General features: G+C 58.8%; 1 protein-coding gene across 1 annotated transcript; it reads left to right on the top strand.

Annotated features, from left to right (window-relative positions):
• The first annotated feature begins 970 nt into the window (after nucleotides 1–970).
• Nucleotides 971–15,119, top strand: ANO9 (anoctamin 9). Its single transcript, XM_054524031.1, has 17 exons — nucleotides 971–1,211; nucleotides 3,069–3,203; nucleotides 3,293–3,389; nucleotides 3,674–3,734; nucleotides 3,842–3,924; nucleotides 4,678–4,782; nucleotides 4,865–5,029; nucleotides 5,110–5,146; nucleotides 5,305–5,416; nucleotides 11,868–11,925; nucleotides 12,024–12,121; nucleotides 12,206–12,348; nucleotides 12,451–12,603; nucleotides 13,336–13,483; nucleotides 14,077–14,178; nucleotides 14,253–14,346; nucleotides 14,477–15,119. The coding sequence occupies exons 1-17, from the start codon at nucleotides 1,081–1,083 to the stop codon at nucleotides 14,693–14,695; spliced, it is 1,941 nt and encodes a 646-aa protein (XP_054380006.1). The 5' UTR covers nucleotides 971–1,080; the 3' UTR covers nucleotides 14,696–15,119.
• The last annotated feature ends 341 nt before the right edge of the window (nucleotides 15,120–15,460 follow it).

Below are 15,460 nucleotides of genomic sequence, written 5' to 3'. Positions count from 1 at the left end.
GAGGCCCGGCAGGGACACCCTCCTCGCTCCCTAAGGCCCTGCTTCTCCCCAATCCTCCAGCCCAGGAGGGAGCCTCCAAGCCTGGCCCGCCATGCCCCCATGACCTGCCCAACCCCGTCCAGGCCCCGCAGGGCTCAGCCAGGGCCTGCTTGGTGGACCGGCCAAGGACACTGCTGGCATTGGTTACGAGGCAGTGGAGGGCACCCGTGAACAGAGAGCTATGGGTCTTGGGGAGCCGCAAGGGGGCATCAAAGGAGGGGAGGTGGCTTGAGGGGGCTGATGGGAGCAGGCTTGGGGGGGCGCGTGCCTGTGATGTGCCCTGGGGTGTCCAGGAGCCATGTCTCTAGGCACAGGGGGAGGCTTGGAGCCCGGCTCTGCCGTTGGACACTTGGCTGTGCTGCTTTGTGGCTGTGTGGCCTTGGGATGTTCCCTTTCCTGAGCCCCAGTCTCTGCACAGTGGAACAGAACAGCTCCTAGCGTATAAGGAGGGTGTGTGTGGATAAAGGCTGGGGTGTGCTCTGGACACATGGGGCCCGCAGGTGGGAGGTGTGGTTGGAGGTGCGGGCTGTGGTCTGGGCTTCTGGGAGGGACGGGCTGGGAGGAGAGGGAGCCCCCAGCCCAGCCTCTTCCTGGACGCCGTGGGGCAGGCCAGGCCCCGGGAGCACTTTAAGGAGGGTGCGGGGTGGGCTCCCGGGTGAGTTGTGGATTCTGGGTTCTGGTCAGGGCTGGCAGGCTGGGGGCTCTGCCAGGACAGGGAGGGACCTGGGCCTGGCCAGACCAGAGGGCAGGTTGAGACCTGGAGGCAGGGTCCACTGTGGTCACACGGGGCCACCCTGCTCTGGCTCTTGAGTCTCAGAATCCGAATCGTGAACTTCGTTGTCATGAACAACAAGACCTCGGCTGGTGGTAAGGGCAGGGGTGGGGCACCGACAGGGGCGCTGCGGGCAGGGTTCTCCCAGCACCTCACTCCCCCTGACTCGTGAACCCCTGTGACCCAGAGACTTTCGAGGATCTGATGAAGGACGGGGTCTTCGAGGCCAGGTTCCCCCTGCACAAGGTGAGGGGTGGGCCAGCCCGGAGATGGCCTTGGGGTGGGACCCTGGCATGGGGGCTCTCACTCTCTGTCACCCGAGCCAGGGGGAGGGACACCTGAAGAAGACCTGGGCGCGGTGGAGACACATGTTCCGCAAGCAGCCGGTTGATGAAATCAGGTAACGCTGCCCAAAGAGGTCACAGGAACCCTGCGGACGGCCCCGCCTCCTGTGGACGCCCCAGATACCCGAGGGAGCCCCACACCCCCGCAGACGCCCCCAGATACCCACGGAAGCCCCAACGGCCCCGCCTCCTGCGGACGCCCCCAGATACCCAAGGGAGCCCCACACCCCCACAGATGCCCCCAGATACCCATGGGAGCCCCAACGGCCCTGCCTCCTGTGGACGCCCCCAGATACCCACGGGAGCCTCCACACCCCCGCAGATTCCCCCCAGATACCCATGGGAGCCGCCACACCCCCGCGGATACCCCCAGATACCCATGGGAGCCCCAACACCCCCGTGGACACCCCCAGATACCCATGGGAGCCCCCACACCCCCGTGGATGCCCCCAGATACCCACGGGAGCCCCCACACCCCCACAGATGCCCCCCAGATACCTGAGGGAGCCCCACACCCCCGCGGATGCCCCCAGATACCCACGGGAGCCCCCACACCCCCGCGGATGCCCCCAAATACCCACGGGAGCCCCCACACCCCCACAGATGCCCCCCAGATACCTGTGGGAGCCGCCACACCCCCGCGGACACCCCCAGATACCCATGGGAGCCCCCACACCCCTGCAGATGCCCCCAGATACCCATGGGAGCCCCCACACCCCCGCAGATGCCCCCCAGATACCCATGGGAGCCTCCACCCCCGCAGATGCCCCCAGTTACCCATGGGAGCCCCCACACCCCCATGGACGCCCCTAGATACCCATGGGAGCCCCCACACCACCGCAGACGCCCCCCAGATACCCGCGGGAGCCTACACACCCCCGCGGACACCCCCAGATACCCATGGGAGCCCCCACACCCCCGCGAATGCCCCCCAGATACCCGCGGGAGCCCCCACAACCCCGCGGATGCCCCCAGATACCCATGGAAGCCCCACACCCCTGTGGACACCCCCAGATACCCATGGAAGCACCCACACCCCCGCAGATGCCCTCAGATACCCATGGGAGCCCCCACACCCCCGCAGATGCCCCCCAGATACCCGCGGGAGCCCCCACACCCCCACGAATGCCCCCCAGATACCCATGGGAGTCCCCACACCCCCACGAATGCCCCCCAGATACCCATGGGAGCCCCCACAACCCCACGGATGCCCCCAGATACCCATGGGAGCCCCCACACCCCCGCAGACATCCACACACACCACCCAGAAGCCGCCACCCCCTGTAAATGCCCCCACACAACACCCAGAAGATGCTCCCACACTGCCCACACCCTCACAGATGCCCCCACGCCCACAGATGTGCTTCCCATTCAGACTCACTGATGCCACCAAAAGAGAGACCCGCCTCCCCCACCCCATCCTTCCCCTGCCGCCTCTCCCACCTCCGTCCCACCCCGTCCCTCCCCTGTCCCTCCCCCACCCTGTCCCTCCCCCACTGCCCCCTCCCTCCCCTGCCTCGCCCTCCCACCCCATCCCTCTCCGTCCCTCTCCTGTCCCTCCCCAGCTGCCCCCTCCCACCCCGTCCCTCCCCCATCCCTCCCCCACTGCCCCCTCCCACCCCATCCCTCCTCATCCCTCCCCTGCTGCCCCCTCCCACCCTGTCCCTCCCCCACTGCCCCCTCCCTCCCCTGCCTCGCCCTCCCACCCCCATCCCTCCCCGTCCCTCTCCTGTCCCTCCCCCACTGCCCCCTCCCACCCCATCCCTCCCCATCCCTCTCCTGTCCCTCCCCCACTGCCCCCTCCCACCTCATCCCTCCCCCATCCCTTCCCTGCTGCCCCTCCCACCCCCATCCCTTCCCCGTCCCTCCCCCGCTGCCCCCTGACAGCTGGCCTTGACCCCTGCTGCCCGCAGGAACTACTTCGGGGAAAAGGTGGCCCTGTACTTCGTCTGGCTGGGCTGGTACACCTACATGCTGGTGCCGGCCGCCCTGACGGGCCTCTTAGTTTTTCTGAGCGGATTCTCGCTGTTTGAGGCCAGCCAGATCAGGTGGGCCACAGCAGGGGCTGGGCGTGGGGGGCCAGGGTGGGCCCTGCTGCCTGGAGGAGCCGACCGCAGCCTCATCCCCGCCCCTTCAGCAAGGAGATCTGTGAGGCCCATGACATCCTCATGTGTCCCCTCGGCGACCACAGCCGCAGGTACCGGCGGCTCTCGGAAACCTGCACTTTTGCCAAGGTTTGTCGCCTCCGGGTCCACCCCGGGGCCTGCGGAAGATGGGCACGGTGCACCCACCCGAAGGCGGGGAGGTCAAGGCCCGGAGCCCTGCAGAGCTGCTCAGCTTCCCCACAGGGCTGACGGGGAGGCCCAGCCTCAGCCCACCCGCCCCCTTCCCCAGCCCACCCGCCCCCTTCCCCAGCCCACCCATCACCTCCCCAGCCCACACGCCCCCTTCCCCAGCCCACCCGCCCCCTTCCCCAGCCCACCCGCCCCCTTCCCCAGCTCACCCATCACCTCCCCAGCTCACCCACCTCTTTGACAACGATGGCACGGTGATGTTCGCCATCTTCATGGCCCTCTGGGGTGAGTTTTGCCGCAGGACACCTCTGTGGGGCCAGGGGAAGTGCCGGCCCAAGCTCCGAGGCCCACCTGGCGCAGTGCAGTGATGCCCCTCCTTGCCCCCGCCGCAGCCACAGTGTTCCTGGAGATCTGGAAGCGGCAGCGCGCCCGCGTGGTCCTGCACTGGGACCTGTACGTGTGGGACGAGGAACAGGTGAGGTGGAGCCGGCGGCGCAGCTGAGGCCGACTCAGGCAGGGGCTGTTGGCGCCCGATGCCCTGCACGGCCCACATATGCCTGCCGTGTCTGAGGCATGTGTCCCGAATCTGTCTCCCCACATGTGGGGCGTGTGTCCTGGTCTGTCCACCCGTGAGGCGTGTCCCGTGTCTGTCTCCCCACGTGTGGGGTGAGTGTCCTGGTCTGTCCACCTGTGAAGCGTGTCCCGTGTCTGTCCACCTGTGAAGCGTGTCCCGTGTCTGTCTCCCCACGTGTGCGGTGAGTGTCCTGGTCTGTCCACCTGTGAGGCGTGTCCCGTGTCTGTCTCCCCACATGTGGGGTGCGTGTCCCGTGTCTGTCCACCCGTGAGGCGTGTCCCTGTGTCTGTCTCCCCACGTGTGGGGTGAGTGTCCTGGTCTGTCCACCCGTGAGGCGTGTCCCGTGTCTGTCTCCCACGTGTGGGGTGAGTGTCCCGTGTCTGTCCACCCGTGAGGCGTGTCCCGTGTCTGTCTCCCCACGTGTGCGGTGAGTGTCCCGTGTCTGTCCACCCGTGAGGCGTGTCCCGTGTCTGTCTCCCACGTGTGGGGTGAGTGTCCCGTGTCTGTCCACCCATGAGGCGTGTCCCGTGTCTGTCTCCCCACGTGTGCGGTGAGTGTCCCGTGTCTGTCCACCCGTGAGGCGTGTCCCGTGTCTGTCTCCCCACGTGTTGGGTGAGTGTCCCTTGTCTGAGGCTTGCCCGGTGCTCTCCCCAGGAGGAAATGGCACTTCAGCTCATTAACTGCCCCGACTACAAGCTCCGGCCATACCAGCACTCCTACCTACGCAGCACCATCATCCTCGTCCTGACCCTGCTCATGGTACGCAGGGCACACGGCAGTGGGGCTGGAGACCCGGGCTGCACACCCTCCCCGGCCCCCGCCCACCACAGCTGTCCTGCAGATCTGCCTCATGATCGGCATGGCCCACATCCTGGTGGTCTACCGCGTCCTGGCCTCCGAGCTCTTCAGCAGCTCGGCCGTGCCCTTCCTGGAGGAGCAGGTGACCACGGCAGTGGTGGTGACCGGAGCCCTGGTGCACTATGTGACCATCGTCATCATGACCAAGGTGGGGCCGGGAGCGGGGCAGGCCCAAGCTGGGGGGTCCACCGGAGCCCCAGTGAGCACATTCGGTGCCCTCCTCCGCAGATCAACAGGCGCGTGGCCCTGAAGCTTTGTGACTTCGGTGAGAGGACGACCCCAGACCCTCTTGGAGGACCCGGCGGGAGGACTCAGGGCTGGGGCCTTGGGGCTGTGGTCAGAGAGCAGGGGAGGGGACCCTTCCTGCTGCCCCAGGGCCTCTCCTATGAGCAGGGAGAGAGGTGAGGGCCCGTCCCGTTCCAGAGATGCCCAGGACCTTCTCGGAGCGAGAGAGCAGGTTCACCATCCGCTTCTTCACGCTGCAGTTCTTCACCCATTTCTCGTCTCTCATCTACATCGCCTTCATCCTGGGCAGGTAGGGCCGGCGCCAGGCTCCCTCCAACCCAACTCACGAGGGCTTGTTCCACTGCCTTTAAAGGGCAATATCCATTCTTTTAATTTTAAAAGTAATTTCTGCTGAGAGCAAGTGGAAATCCAATCTAGAGACATGTGAGCAAAGCCTGCAGTGAGCCCAGCTCCTGAATTCCGGGCCCTGAGGTGGCACCAAGACAGTCTGGTGGTCTCCCAGGCTTTTTCATGCATTTGCAGGCACATAACAGCACTGGCAGAAATGGCTTTGTCCTGGGAATAACTGCACCTGCTCTTTATGCTGAAAATGCACTCGGTGTCTTCCTGGGTCTGCCTGCCCACACGTCTTCGTATACATGTATATATGAGAGAGAGAGACAGAGAGAGAGAGAGAGGGAGAGAGAGACAGGGTCTTGCTGTCGCCAGGCTGGTGTCCAGTGGCACAATCTTGGCTCACTGCAGTCTTGACCTCCTCGGTCTCCTGAGTAGCTGGGATTACAGGCATGCACCACCACACCCAGCTAATTGTAATATTTTTTGTACAAATGAGGTCTCACCGTGTTACCCAGGCTGGTCTCGAATTCCTGGGCTCAAACGATCCTCCCGCCTCAGTCTCCCAAAGTGTTAGGATTTCAGGCGTGAGCCACTGCACCTCACCAAAAAAAGGTGCATATCGATTGATGGAGCCAGAAATGCTCATTTCACTAATTAGGAAGGCGGGCTGAGAGGGATGCTGGCTGCAGCTTTACTTTTTTTTTTTTGAGATGGAGTCTCGCTCTGTTGCCCAGGCTGGAGTGCAGTGGTGCGATCTTGGCTCACTGCAACCTCTGCTTCCTGGATTCAAGCGAGTCTCCTGCCTCAGCCTCCTGAGTGGCTGGGACCACCGGTGCGCACCACCACACCCAGCTAATTTTTGTATTTTTTGTAGAGACAGGGTTTCACCATGTTGGCCAGGCTGGTCTCGAGCTCCTGACCTCAGGTGATCCACCCACCTTGGCCTCCCTAAGTGCTGGGATGACAGGTGTGAGCCACCACGCTTGGCCCTGTAGATGTTGGTTCTTGACCCCCATCCATCTTGGGAAAGGCGTGTACCATGGCTTGCTGTGGGCCACATCTCTCCTGGTGGGACCTCTCACTCTGGAAGTTCCTGGGGGTGAACCCTGGTCTCCTGTCTGGAGGCAGAAGGACGCTGTCTATGTGCTGGGAGGCCAGCTGGGGTTGGGGAGGACAGTGTGGGGCCTCAGTGTCAATTGGTCCAACCCTGTGTGCTGAGTCCTTGGTTGTTCAAATCCCTAGTGAGCTTCTAGTCCTCCTGAGGGGGTTTGTGGCCAGGTAGGAGGCCCAGGGACCTTCCAGCTGGGCCTGCATTCCCCTAATCAGTGCCCCCAAGCCACCAGGGGTACCCAAGTCCTGAGGCTTCCTGGGGATCCTGGCAGGGCTGGGTTGCTTCCTGAGTGTCTCCCCCGAAAGCCTGATGTCTTGAGTGGACTGCAGCCCTCTCCAATTCCCTTCCACATATAAGGTGATGCCTTGTAGTGGGTGTCAGCAGCCTGTCATTTTATTTTTATTTATTTACTTTTAGAGACAGTATCTTGATCCATTGCCCCAGGCTGGAGTACAGTGGTACAATCACAGCTCACTACAGCCTCAAACTCCTGGTTCCAGCAATCCTCCTGCCTCAGCCTCCTGAATAGCTGGGACTACAGGCATGTGCCACCATGCCTGGCTAATTTTTTCTATTTTTTTGTAGAGACGGGGTTTTGTCATGTTGCCCAGGCTGGTCTCGAACTCCTGGGCTCAAGCAATCCTCCTGCCTCGGCCTCCCAATGTGCTGGGATGACAGGTGTGAGCTACTGTGCCTGCAGTCTCAAGCAATCCTCCTGCCTTGGCGTCCCCACGTGCTGGGATGACAGGTGTGACCCACTGCGCCTGCAGTCGCCATTTTAATTGTGACTTGGGAGTTTGCATTTACATTAACATAGATCCTGCTAAAGAGACCTCCAGGAAGGCTGTGTCAGTGACAAAGCTACCCACAGTGTGTGAAACCACACATTCCATCTTGAGCTGACGTGCAAAGTCTTTTCATTTTTTAAAAGTGCCTTTAAAAAACTACTGGTGAGGGGCCGGGCGAGGTGGCTCACGCCTGTAATCTCAGCACTTTGGGAGGCCGAGGCGGGAGGATTACGAGGTCAAGAGATTGAGAGTATCCTGGCTAACAAGCTGAAACCCCGTCTCTACTAAAAATACAAAAAATTAACCGGGCGTGGTGGCGGGCGCCTGTAGTCCCAGCTACTGGGGAGGCTGAGGCGGGAGAATGGCGTGAACCCGGGAGGTGGAGCTTGCAGTGAGCCGAGATCACGCCACTGCACTCCAGCCTGGGCGACAGAGCGAGACTCTGTCTCAAAAAACAAAAAAACAAAAAAAACAAAAAATTATTGGTGAAGTCTAGCATCTTTCCAGATATTTATTGATCACTGTATTTTTTTCCTGTGAATTGACTGTTCATATTATCTGCGCATTTTTGTTAGGTTATCGTAGCATGAAGGCCAGGTTTCTTTCTTTCCTTTCTTTCTTTCTTTCTTTCTTTCTTTCAACTGTCAGTTTCTTAAAATCATGGTATGTTTTACTTTGCATCATATTTATAACATTTATTGTGCAGCTCTTTGTTTTTCCTGGAGTTTATCTTTCGTTGTTTTTGATTTTGTCGGCTTTCCAATCCATCTCCTGGGGTTTCTAGTCGCCTCTTCTTCTTGAATGACTTTATCAATTGTATCCAGCCTCTCTATGGTACATTGTGTATTGCACGGAGTCCCTTTTCTTCCAGAGATCCTCCTTGGGAGCCTTTTTCTCCCGCGTGTCCCGTCTCTCCGCACCGCCTTTTTCTCCCGCGCGTCCCGTCTCCGAGCCTTTTTCTCCAGCGCGTCCCGTCTCCGTGTCTCCTCCTGTAACATCTGGAGAGATTTCCTTCACTTTGCCTTTTTCTCCATCCATTGATTTCTTCGTTTTACGTTTAACAATTAAAGTCTTAATTTCTAAGAGTGTTTTTTGTTCCCTCTTTATTTTTTATTCACAGCATCCCTTCCGTGTTTTTATGTTCTGGAGGATTTCAGTTAGGTTTTCCTTCTCCCTAAGTTCTCATCTGTTCCCTAATTATCTCTTGTTTCCTAAAGGGTCCATTTTTGTTTTGTTATCATTATCCTCCTCTTACACAGGTGGTTTCCCTCTTGTGAGTAAATCTGTGTGGTTATTCATTCATATTAAAGACCAAGGAACTGAACTGATTTTTCTTGATGGATGAGATGGGTCTGTATAATAGTAGCTACATCCATTGCCCACTCACACATTCTATCATTAACTCATTTAATCTGCACAGTAGCCCTATAGGGCAGAGCTTCTCTCATTGCCATTTTACAGAATAGATGACTGAGGACCAGAGAGGTTAAGAAACTATCTCCAGGACACACAGCCAGTGGGTGGTGGAACAGATAAAAACCACAAAGTCTGGCTCTAGAGCTTAGTTCTGTGCCTCTTTGCATGGGGAGGTCTCTCGGAAAACAGCGTGAAAAATGTACCTGGTTTCCCGTGTTACACTAGAGCAAATTTTCTTTTTGACAGTATATTCCTTTATGGTTCTATTTTTTCATACCACTCCTCAAGATTAATAAATATGTTCAACTGTGGGCCAGGTGCAGCACTTTGGGAGGCTGAGGCAGGCAGATCACACAGGAGTTCAAGACCAGACTGGCCAACATGAAGAAACCCTGTCTACTAAAAATACAAACATTAGCCAGGCGTGGTGGCGTGAGCCTGTAGTCCCAGCTACTCGGGAGGCTGAGGCACAAGAATCACTTGAACCCAGGAGGCAGAGGTTGCGGTGAACTGAAATCACACCATTGCGCTCCAGCCTGGGTGACAGAGTGAGGCTCCATCTCAAATGTGTGTGTGTGTGTGTGTGTGTGTATTCAACTGTGATTTCCTTTAGATGTTTATGATTTCAAAATATTAAACATTTGGCTGAGTGCAGTGGTTCATGCCTGTAATCCCAGCACTTTGGGAGGCCAAGGTAGGAGGTTTACTTGAGGCCGGGAGTTCAAGACCAGCCTGGGCAATGTAGTGAGACCCACTGCCCCCCTACCCCTCACCGCACATCTCTACAAAAAATAGAAAATTAGTTAGGCGTGGTGGTGTGGGCCTGTAGTCCTAGCTACTTGGGAGGCTGAGGTAGGAGGATCGCTGGAGCCTGGGAGGTGGAGGCTGTAGTGAGCCATAATCTCACCATTGCACTCCAGCCCGAGTGACAGAGATCCTGTCACAAAAACCCTTAAACCTTCAAATCCCTGACTTGTAAGGAATTTGGTTTGCTGCAAGGGGCAGAGGAAGGAAGCTGTTTGTTTGTTTTCCAAATGGCACCCAGTTGTCCCCAAACCATTGATTGATTAACCATCCCCATCATCATTCTTAAATTGAAATGCCGTCTTCGTCATACACCAAATTCCATTCTTTGCTTATATATTGTCTTTTCATGGATTCTGACAATTCCAGGACCAGCCCCTTGCTGTGCTGGGTATTATCGCTTTATGCCTTGCTGTAGGGTGGGGCTAGCTGCTGTCCATCACTCTTCTTTTCTACTTTTTTAATGGTTATTTACATATCTTTATTCTTTCAGAGGAATGTCAGAATCATTTTGTCAAATTACCAAAAATTCTGTGAGACTGGCTGGGCGTGGTGGCTCACACCTGTAATCCCAGCACTTTGGGAGGCCGAGGTTGGTGGATCATGAGGTCAGGGGTTCGAGACCAGCCTGGCCAGCATGGTGAAACCCCGTCTCTACTAAATATACAAAAATTAGCCAGGCGTGGTTGCGCGCACCTGTAATCCCAGCTACTCAGGAGGCTGAGGCAGGAGAATCACTTAAACCTGGAAGGTGGAGGTTGTAGTGAGCCAAGATCATGCCATTGCACTCCAGCCTGGGCGACAGAGCAAGACTCTGTCTCAAAAAAAAAAAAAAAAAATTCTGTGGGACTTGGCTTAAGATTGTATAAGTAAAATGATACATTATTTCCAAGAAAATCACTGTAACAAATGACCACAGCTTAGTGGCTTCAAACAATCAAATTATTACCTCCCAGTTCTGCAGGCCACAAGTCCTAGATGAGTCCCACTGGGTGAAAACCAAGGGCTTAGCAGGGCTGGGCTCCTTCTGGAAGCTCCAGGGGATAATTCACTTTCAGCTTCTCCTTGGTGCATGGCTGCTCCTCCCCCTGCAGAGCTTGCAGCGTGGGGCTGAGTCCTTCTGAGTCCTGAGTCCTTCTGGGTCCTGAGTCCTTCTGATTCCTTCTGAGTCAGGCCAGCTCCCAGCTGCTCCCTGTCCCCATGGAGGGACCCTTGTGATTACACCAGAAAAACCCAGATAACCCAAGATAATCTCCCCATCTTAAAGTCAGCTGATTAGCAGCCTTAATACCATCTGCTGTGTGAGATAAAATTCCTTTGCTAGGTAAGAACGTGGTCACAGGCTCCAAGAATGAGCACGTGGGCGTCTTTGCGGCCCATCGCTCTGACTACAAATACATCCTGCGTTTTCTTATGGGAGAACGAGGTTCTCCATGCAAGTCTTTCATGCTCCTTAGTAGTTTTATAGTTTTCTTCATTTAGGCCCCACAGATGCCTTGCGAGTTTCAGTCTCGTTATGGTATAACTTGTGCTGGTGTCTGCCGGCGACCGATACTGTCTCATGCCACGTTTCCCTGCAGCTTTGCCGCACACAGAAAAGCCAGTTCTGCTGGATGCTCGTTTTGTATCCACTTGAGCACTCGATTGATTTATCCACCTAGCCTTTCAGTTGTTTTATTTTGATTTTCCAGGTATATAATCATGTTCTCTAAAACGAGTCATTTTTTTCTTTGCAAATGTATACTATTTATACTTCATATTTCTCTTGCTTATTTGCAAGGAATTCCAGAACCGTGTTAAATACCAGTTGTCGTGAGCTACAATAGGAATGCTTTTGGGATCTCACCACTGACCGTGAGCCTGACTTTTGGTTTAAGATAGTCCATGTATTTCTCATATTATGGAAAGCAGGTGATTTTAAACACAAAATAACCCACTGTGTCGTTTCCACGGGGAGAAACCAAGGCCACTCGTAACAGACACTGTCTGGAGCGTGTGTCGGAGCCTGTGGCCTCACCTGTGTGTGTGTGTGTGTGTGTGCGCGCGCGCCCACGTGCGGGTGCGGTTCGTCTGGGAGCCTGTGGCCTCCCCTGTGTGTGTGTGTGTGTGTGCGCGCCCACGTGCGGGTGCGGTTCGTCTGGGTGTGAGCACCTGTGCCCTGCTCACCTGCAGGGCCTGCCCCGCCTGTTCTGTGTCTTTCCTCCCCGCTTCTGTCCTGCTGCACCCACCCTGTCAGAGGCAGGGCGCTTCCCGCAGTGCCCCAGACTTCCCCTTCCCCCCACCAGGATCAACGGCCACCCCGGGAAGTCCACGCGCCTGGCGGGCTTGTGGAAGCTGGAAGAGGTCAGTCACCCCCAGGCTTTATACCCTGTCCCTGAGCCACTGCTCCCCTGACCGTCCCCCAGGACCCCTCCCTGATCCCCTCCTGTCTGGCCCCGCAGTGCCACGCCAGCGGCTGCATGATGGACCTCTTCGTGCAGATGGCCATCATCATGGGCCTGAAGCAGACGCTCAGCAACTGTGTCGAGTACCTGGTCCCGTGAGTGCCGACCCCCGCCCAGCCCCGGGAGCCCCGGGCCCCTCCGCCCCCTGCGCCCTCCCTGCCACGCAGCTCTCCTCGCAGGTGGGTGACCCACAAGTGCCGCTCTCTGCGGGCCTCCGAGTCCGGGCACCTGCCCCGGGACCCCGAGCTCAGGGACTGGCGGCGCAACTACCTTCTGAACCCTGTCAACACCTTCAGCCTGTTCGACGAGTTCATGGAGATGAGTGCGTGGGCGCTGCGGGGCGGGGGTTCGCGGAAACGAATGCGGGGCGGGGGTCCACGGACGTGAATGCGGGGCGCCGGCGAGCCTGACCCCCACCCCGCAGTGATCCAGTACGGCTTCACCACCATCTTCGTGGCCGCCTTCCCGCTGGCGCCGCTGCTCGCGCTCTTCAGCAACCTCGTGGAGATCCGCCTGGACGCCATCAAGATGGTCTGGCTGCAGCGGCGCCTGGTGCCGCGCAAGGCCAAGGACATCGGTCAGGCCCGGCGGGCGCAGGAGGGGCGGGAACCGGGCGGCCTCAGGCCTGTGGGCGTCCCGCTGGCCAGGCCGGCTCACCTGGAAAAAATAATCTCTCCGATCTCACGCCGCGGACAGTCCCCAGCCCTTCTCCGACGGCCTCGGATGCGGGTTGAGCCTGGGTGGGAGGGTCCCAGGAGTGGGCGGGGCCGGGCGCTTTGTAGGCTCCTCCCACAAACCGTCAGGCTCTTAGAGGGGCTTGACGCCCCCAAGGCGGAGCCAGGTTCTGCCAGTGGCTGGGGCAGGAACAGAGCAGCCGGCCTCTGTCCCAAGACTGGCCACGCTGAGACGGACAGGCAGCAGGGGAGCGACGGGGGCTGTGGCGCTGGATGTGGGGAAAGGGAGAGTGGTGTTAGGGAGGCCCCCAGTCTAGGGCCCAGGTTACAAGGTCTTACCCTGGGGTGGGAACCCAGGAGGTGGAGTGGCTGGGGGGCAGCTGAGAAGTTCAGGAAGATGGAGGGATGAGGATTCCCAGGTCCCTCCCTGTCCATGTCAGGGTGAGGGGTGCAGGAGCGCGGAGGCCATGCTCTGCCATGGCTGGGGACTTCCTTGTGAATACTGTAGCCCTAGGGCTGCAAGGGGACACCATGCACAGAGACATGGCAGGCCCCATGTTGGCTGGGGGTGGGTGTGGGGGCAGAACCAGCCGAGGGAGGCTGAGTCAGACCACTTGCCCACTGCTCTGGTGCAGGGACCTGGCTGCAGGTGCTGGAGACCATCGGTGTGCTGGCGGTCATTGCCAACGGGATGGTCATTGCCTTCACATCTGAGTTCATCCCCCGAGTGGTCTACAAGTACCGCTATAGCCCATGCCTGAAAGAAGGCAACTCTACCGTCGAGTAAGGCCTCAGGGTGTCTGGAGACCCCTGGGAGAAACTGGGCCTACCATAGCCAAGCCCCGGGGGAACCCAGATCCTTTCTCCTGGGAATGGCTGGACCTGTTGGTACCCCTGGGGCTTTAGTGAGGCTGGGGCCTGGGGGTGGCCCCTGCCCTGCGCCCACTGACGGCAGGCCCTGGGCTGGAGGTCAGGGATAACTGGCCAGGACCGCAGTTGCGAGTGAAGTTCCCAGACCTGGCTGCCTCCTGAGTAGGCCCTGCCAGAACGACTCCCTCCCGATGTGAGGTTCTGCATGTCCTCTTCTGATTTATCCAGCTCTCTGACCTCGAGGAGCCACCAAACTGCAGACTGGGTCCCCAGGGCCAGTCTCTGGCAGGGAAAGTGGCTGGTGATGTCCAGAGTCCCCACAGCCCCGCCAAGCCCCCTGGATGTGAAGATGTGCTTGGCCCGGGAGCCCCGTCCCACTGGAGGCAGTCTGTGGTGTGGCCCCCACCTCACTGTTTGCTCCATAACGCAGGCTAGAAGCACTCTGGGGCCTGAAGGGGCCGCCCTGGAAGCCCACCCCACCCCACACTCCTCTCCCCTCTCCCCAGCTGCCTCAAGGGCTACGTCAACCACAGCCTGTCCGTCTTCCACACCAAGGACTTCCAGGACCCTGATGGGATTGAGGCCTCAGAAAACGTGACTCTGTGCAGGTTTGGAACTCCCCATCCCCCAAGAATGCCCTCTGAACTCCTGACCCCTGACCTCAGGTACTTCCTTACCCCAGATACAGGGACTACCGCAATCCCCCCGATTACAACCTCTCGGAGCAGTTCTGGTTCCTCCTGGCCATCCGCCTGGCCTTCGTCATCCTCTTTGAGGTGAGCCAGAACCGGGAGAGGCCTCGGAGTGGGTCCGGGCAGTTCTCTCTCCAGCCCTTCTCCCCGGCCCTGAACCCCCAAATGCCATCTGGCACCTGACCGTGCTGGGCCTCTCCTGTGCTGCCCCTAGCACGTAGCCTTGTGCATCAAGCTCATTGCCTCCTGGTTCGTGCCCGACATCCCTCAGTCGGTGAAGAACAAGGTTCTGGAGGTGAAGTACCAGAGGCTGCGTGAGAAGATGTGGCACGGAAGGCAGAGGCTGGGCGGGGTGGGGGCAGGCTCTCGGCCCCCGATGCCTGCCCATCCCACCCCAGCCTCCATCTTCAGTGCCAGGAGCACAGACGTGTAGGGCCAGAGCCCGTCCAGAGGCCACCAGGAGCTGAGACAGTGCCACCACCAGCACCTCCCACAAGCCCACTGCTGTGTGTGTTGAGGGGTGCTGTGAGAAGGCTGTGCCCATGGGGGGCCGCAGGAGTCCCCTGTATGTTCAGGGCTGTGAGCTGCCGCCCTATTCCGCCTGCTCCATCTTTGTGGGGGCTCTCAGGCTTGGCACAGCCCTGACTTGAACTCTGGGTGACCCCTGGCACCCACAGAACTGGGAGTGAGGACTCCTCAGGCAGCCACAAGGCAGGAAAACTGGTGCAAGTTTCCTGGGCCTCCCTCTGACTTCTGGGCGCCAGATCCTGCCGTGCCCCCATCCTGGCTGTTGGGGGTGTCCTGGGCCCACCTCGCTGGCCTGTTCCCTTCGGCCAGCCTCAGTTTCTGTAATAAAATTAAACCTGCCTGTCTTGCTTTCCTGGCCTCGCTGGGTCCGGGGTGGATTTTATCTGCCCTCAGGGCTAGATGGGAAACAGACCGAGTGTGGAAGGTCTGGAACCAGGTGAGGCCGCCTCAGGCCGCCTGTCCCTTCTCCGGTTTTCCATGGGCTTCCAAGGGAGGGGCGCCGATGGGGTCCTCTCGTCCCTGCACCTGGGGTGTTGAGGGAGGCAAGAGAAGACATCGGGGCCACTTGAGGGTGGGGTGGGGGTCAAGGCAGGCTTCCTGGAGGAAAGGAAGAGGTAGGGGCGGACGCGCAGAACCCTGAGGGCGGTGGACGCTCCGAAGAGTCCCCAAG

This window comes from Pongo abelii, chromosome 9, assembly GCF_028885655.2.
Source record: "Pongo abelii isolate AG06213 chromosome 9, NHGRI_mPonAbe1-v2.0_pri, whole genome shotgun sequence".
Lineage (NCBI taxonomy): Eukaryota > Metazoa > Chordata > Mammalia > Primates > Hominidae > Pongo > Pongo abelii.
The sequence above is the reverse complement of the archived record's forward strand: the minus strand, read 5'-3'. Positions and strand labels throughout refer to the sequence as shown.

What these genes read in the sequence shown, in the direction of transcription:
- ANO9 (XM_054524031.1), top strand. Translation starts at nt 1,081, where the DNA reads ATGGCCTTGGGGTGGGACCCTGGCATGGGGGCTCTCACTCTCTGTCAC. An exon ending in AAACCTGCACTTTTGCCAAG is followed by an intron (nt 3,390 to 3,673) that starts GTTTGTCGCCTC and finishes TCACCTCCCCAG; the next exon opens with CTCACCCACCTCTTTGACAA. An exon ending in CGACGAGTTCATGGAGATGA is followed by an intron (nt 12,349 to 12,450) that starts GTGCGTGGGCGC and finishes CCCACCCCGCAG; the next exon opens with TGATCCAGTACGGCTTCACC.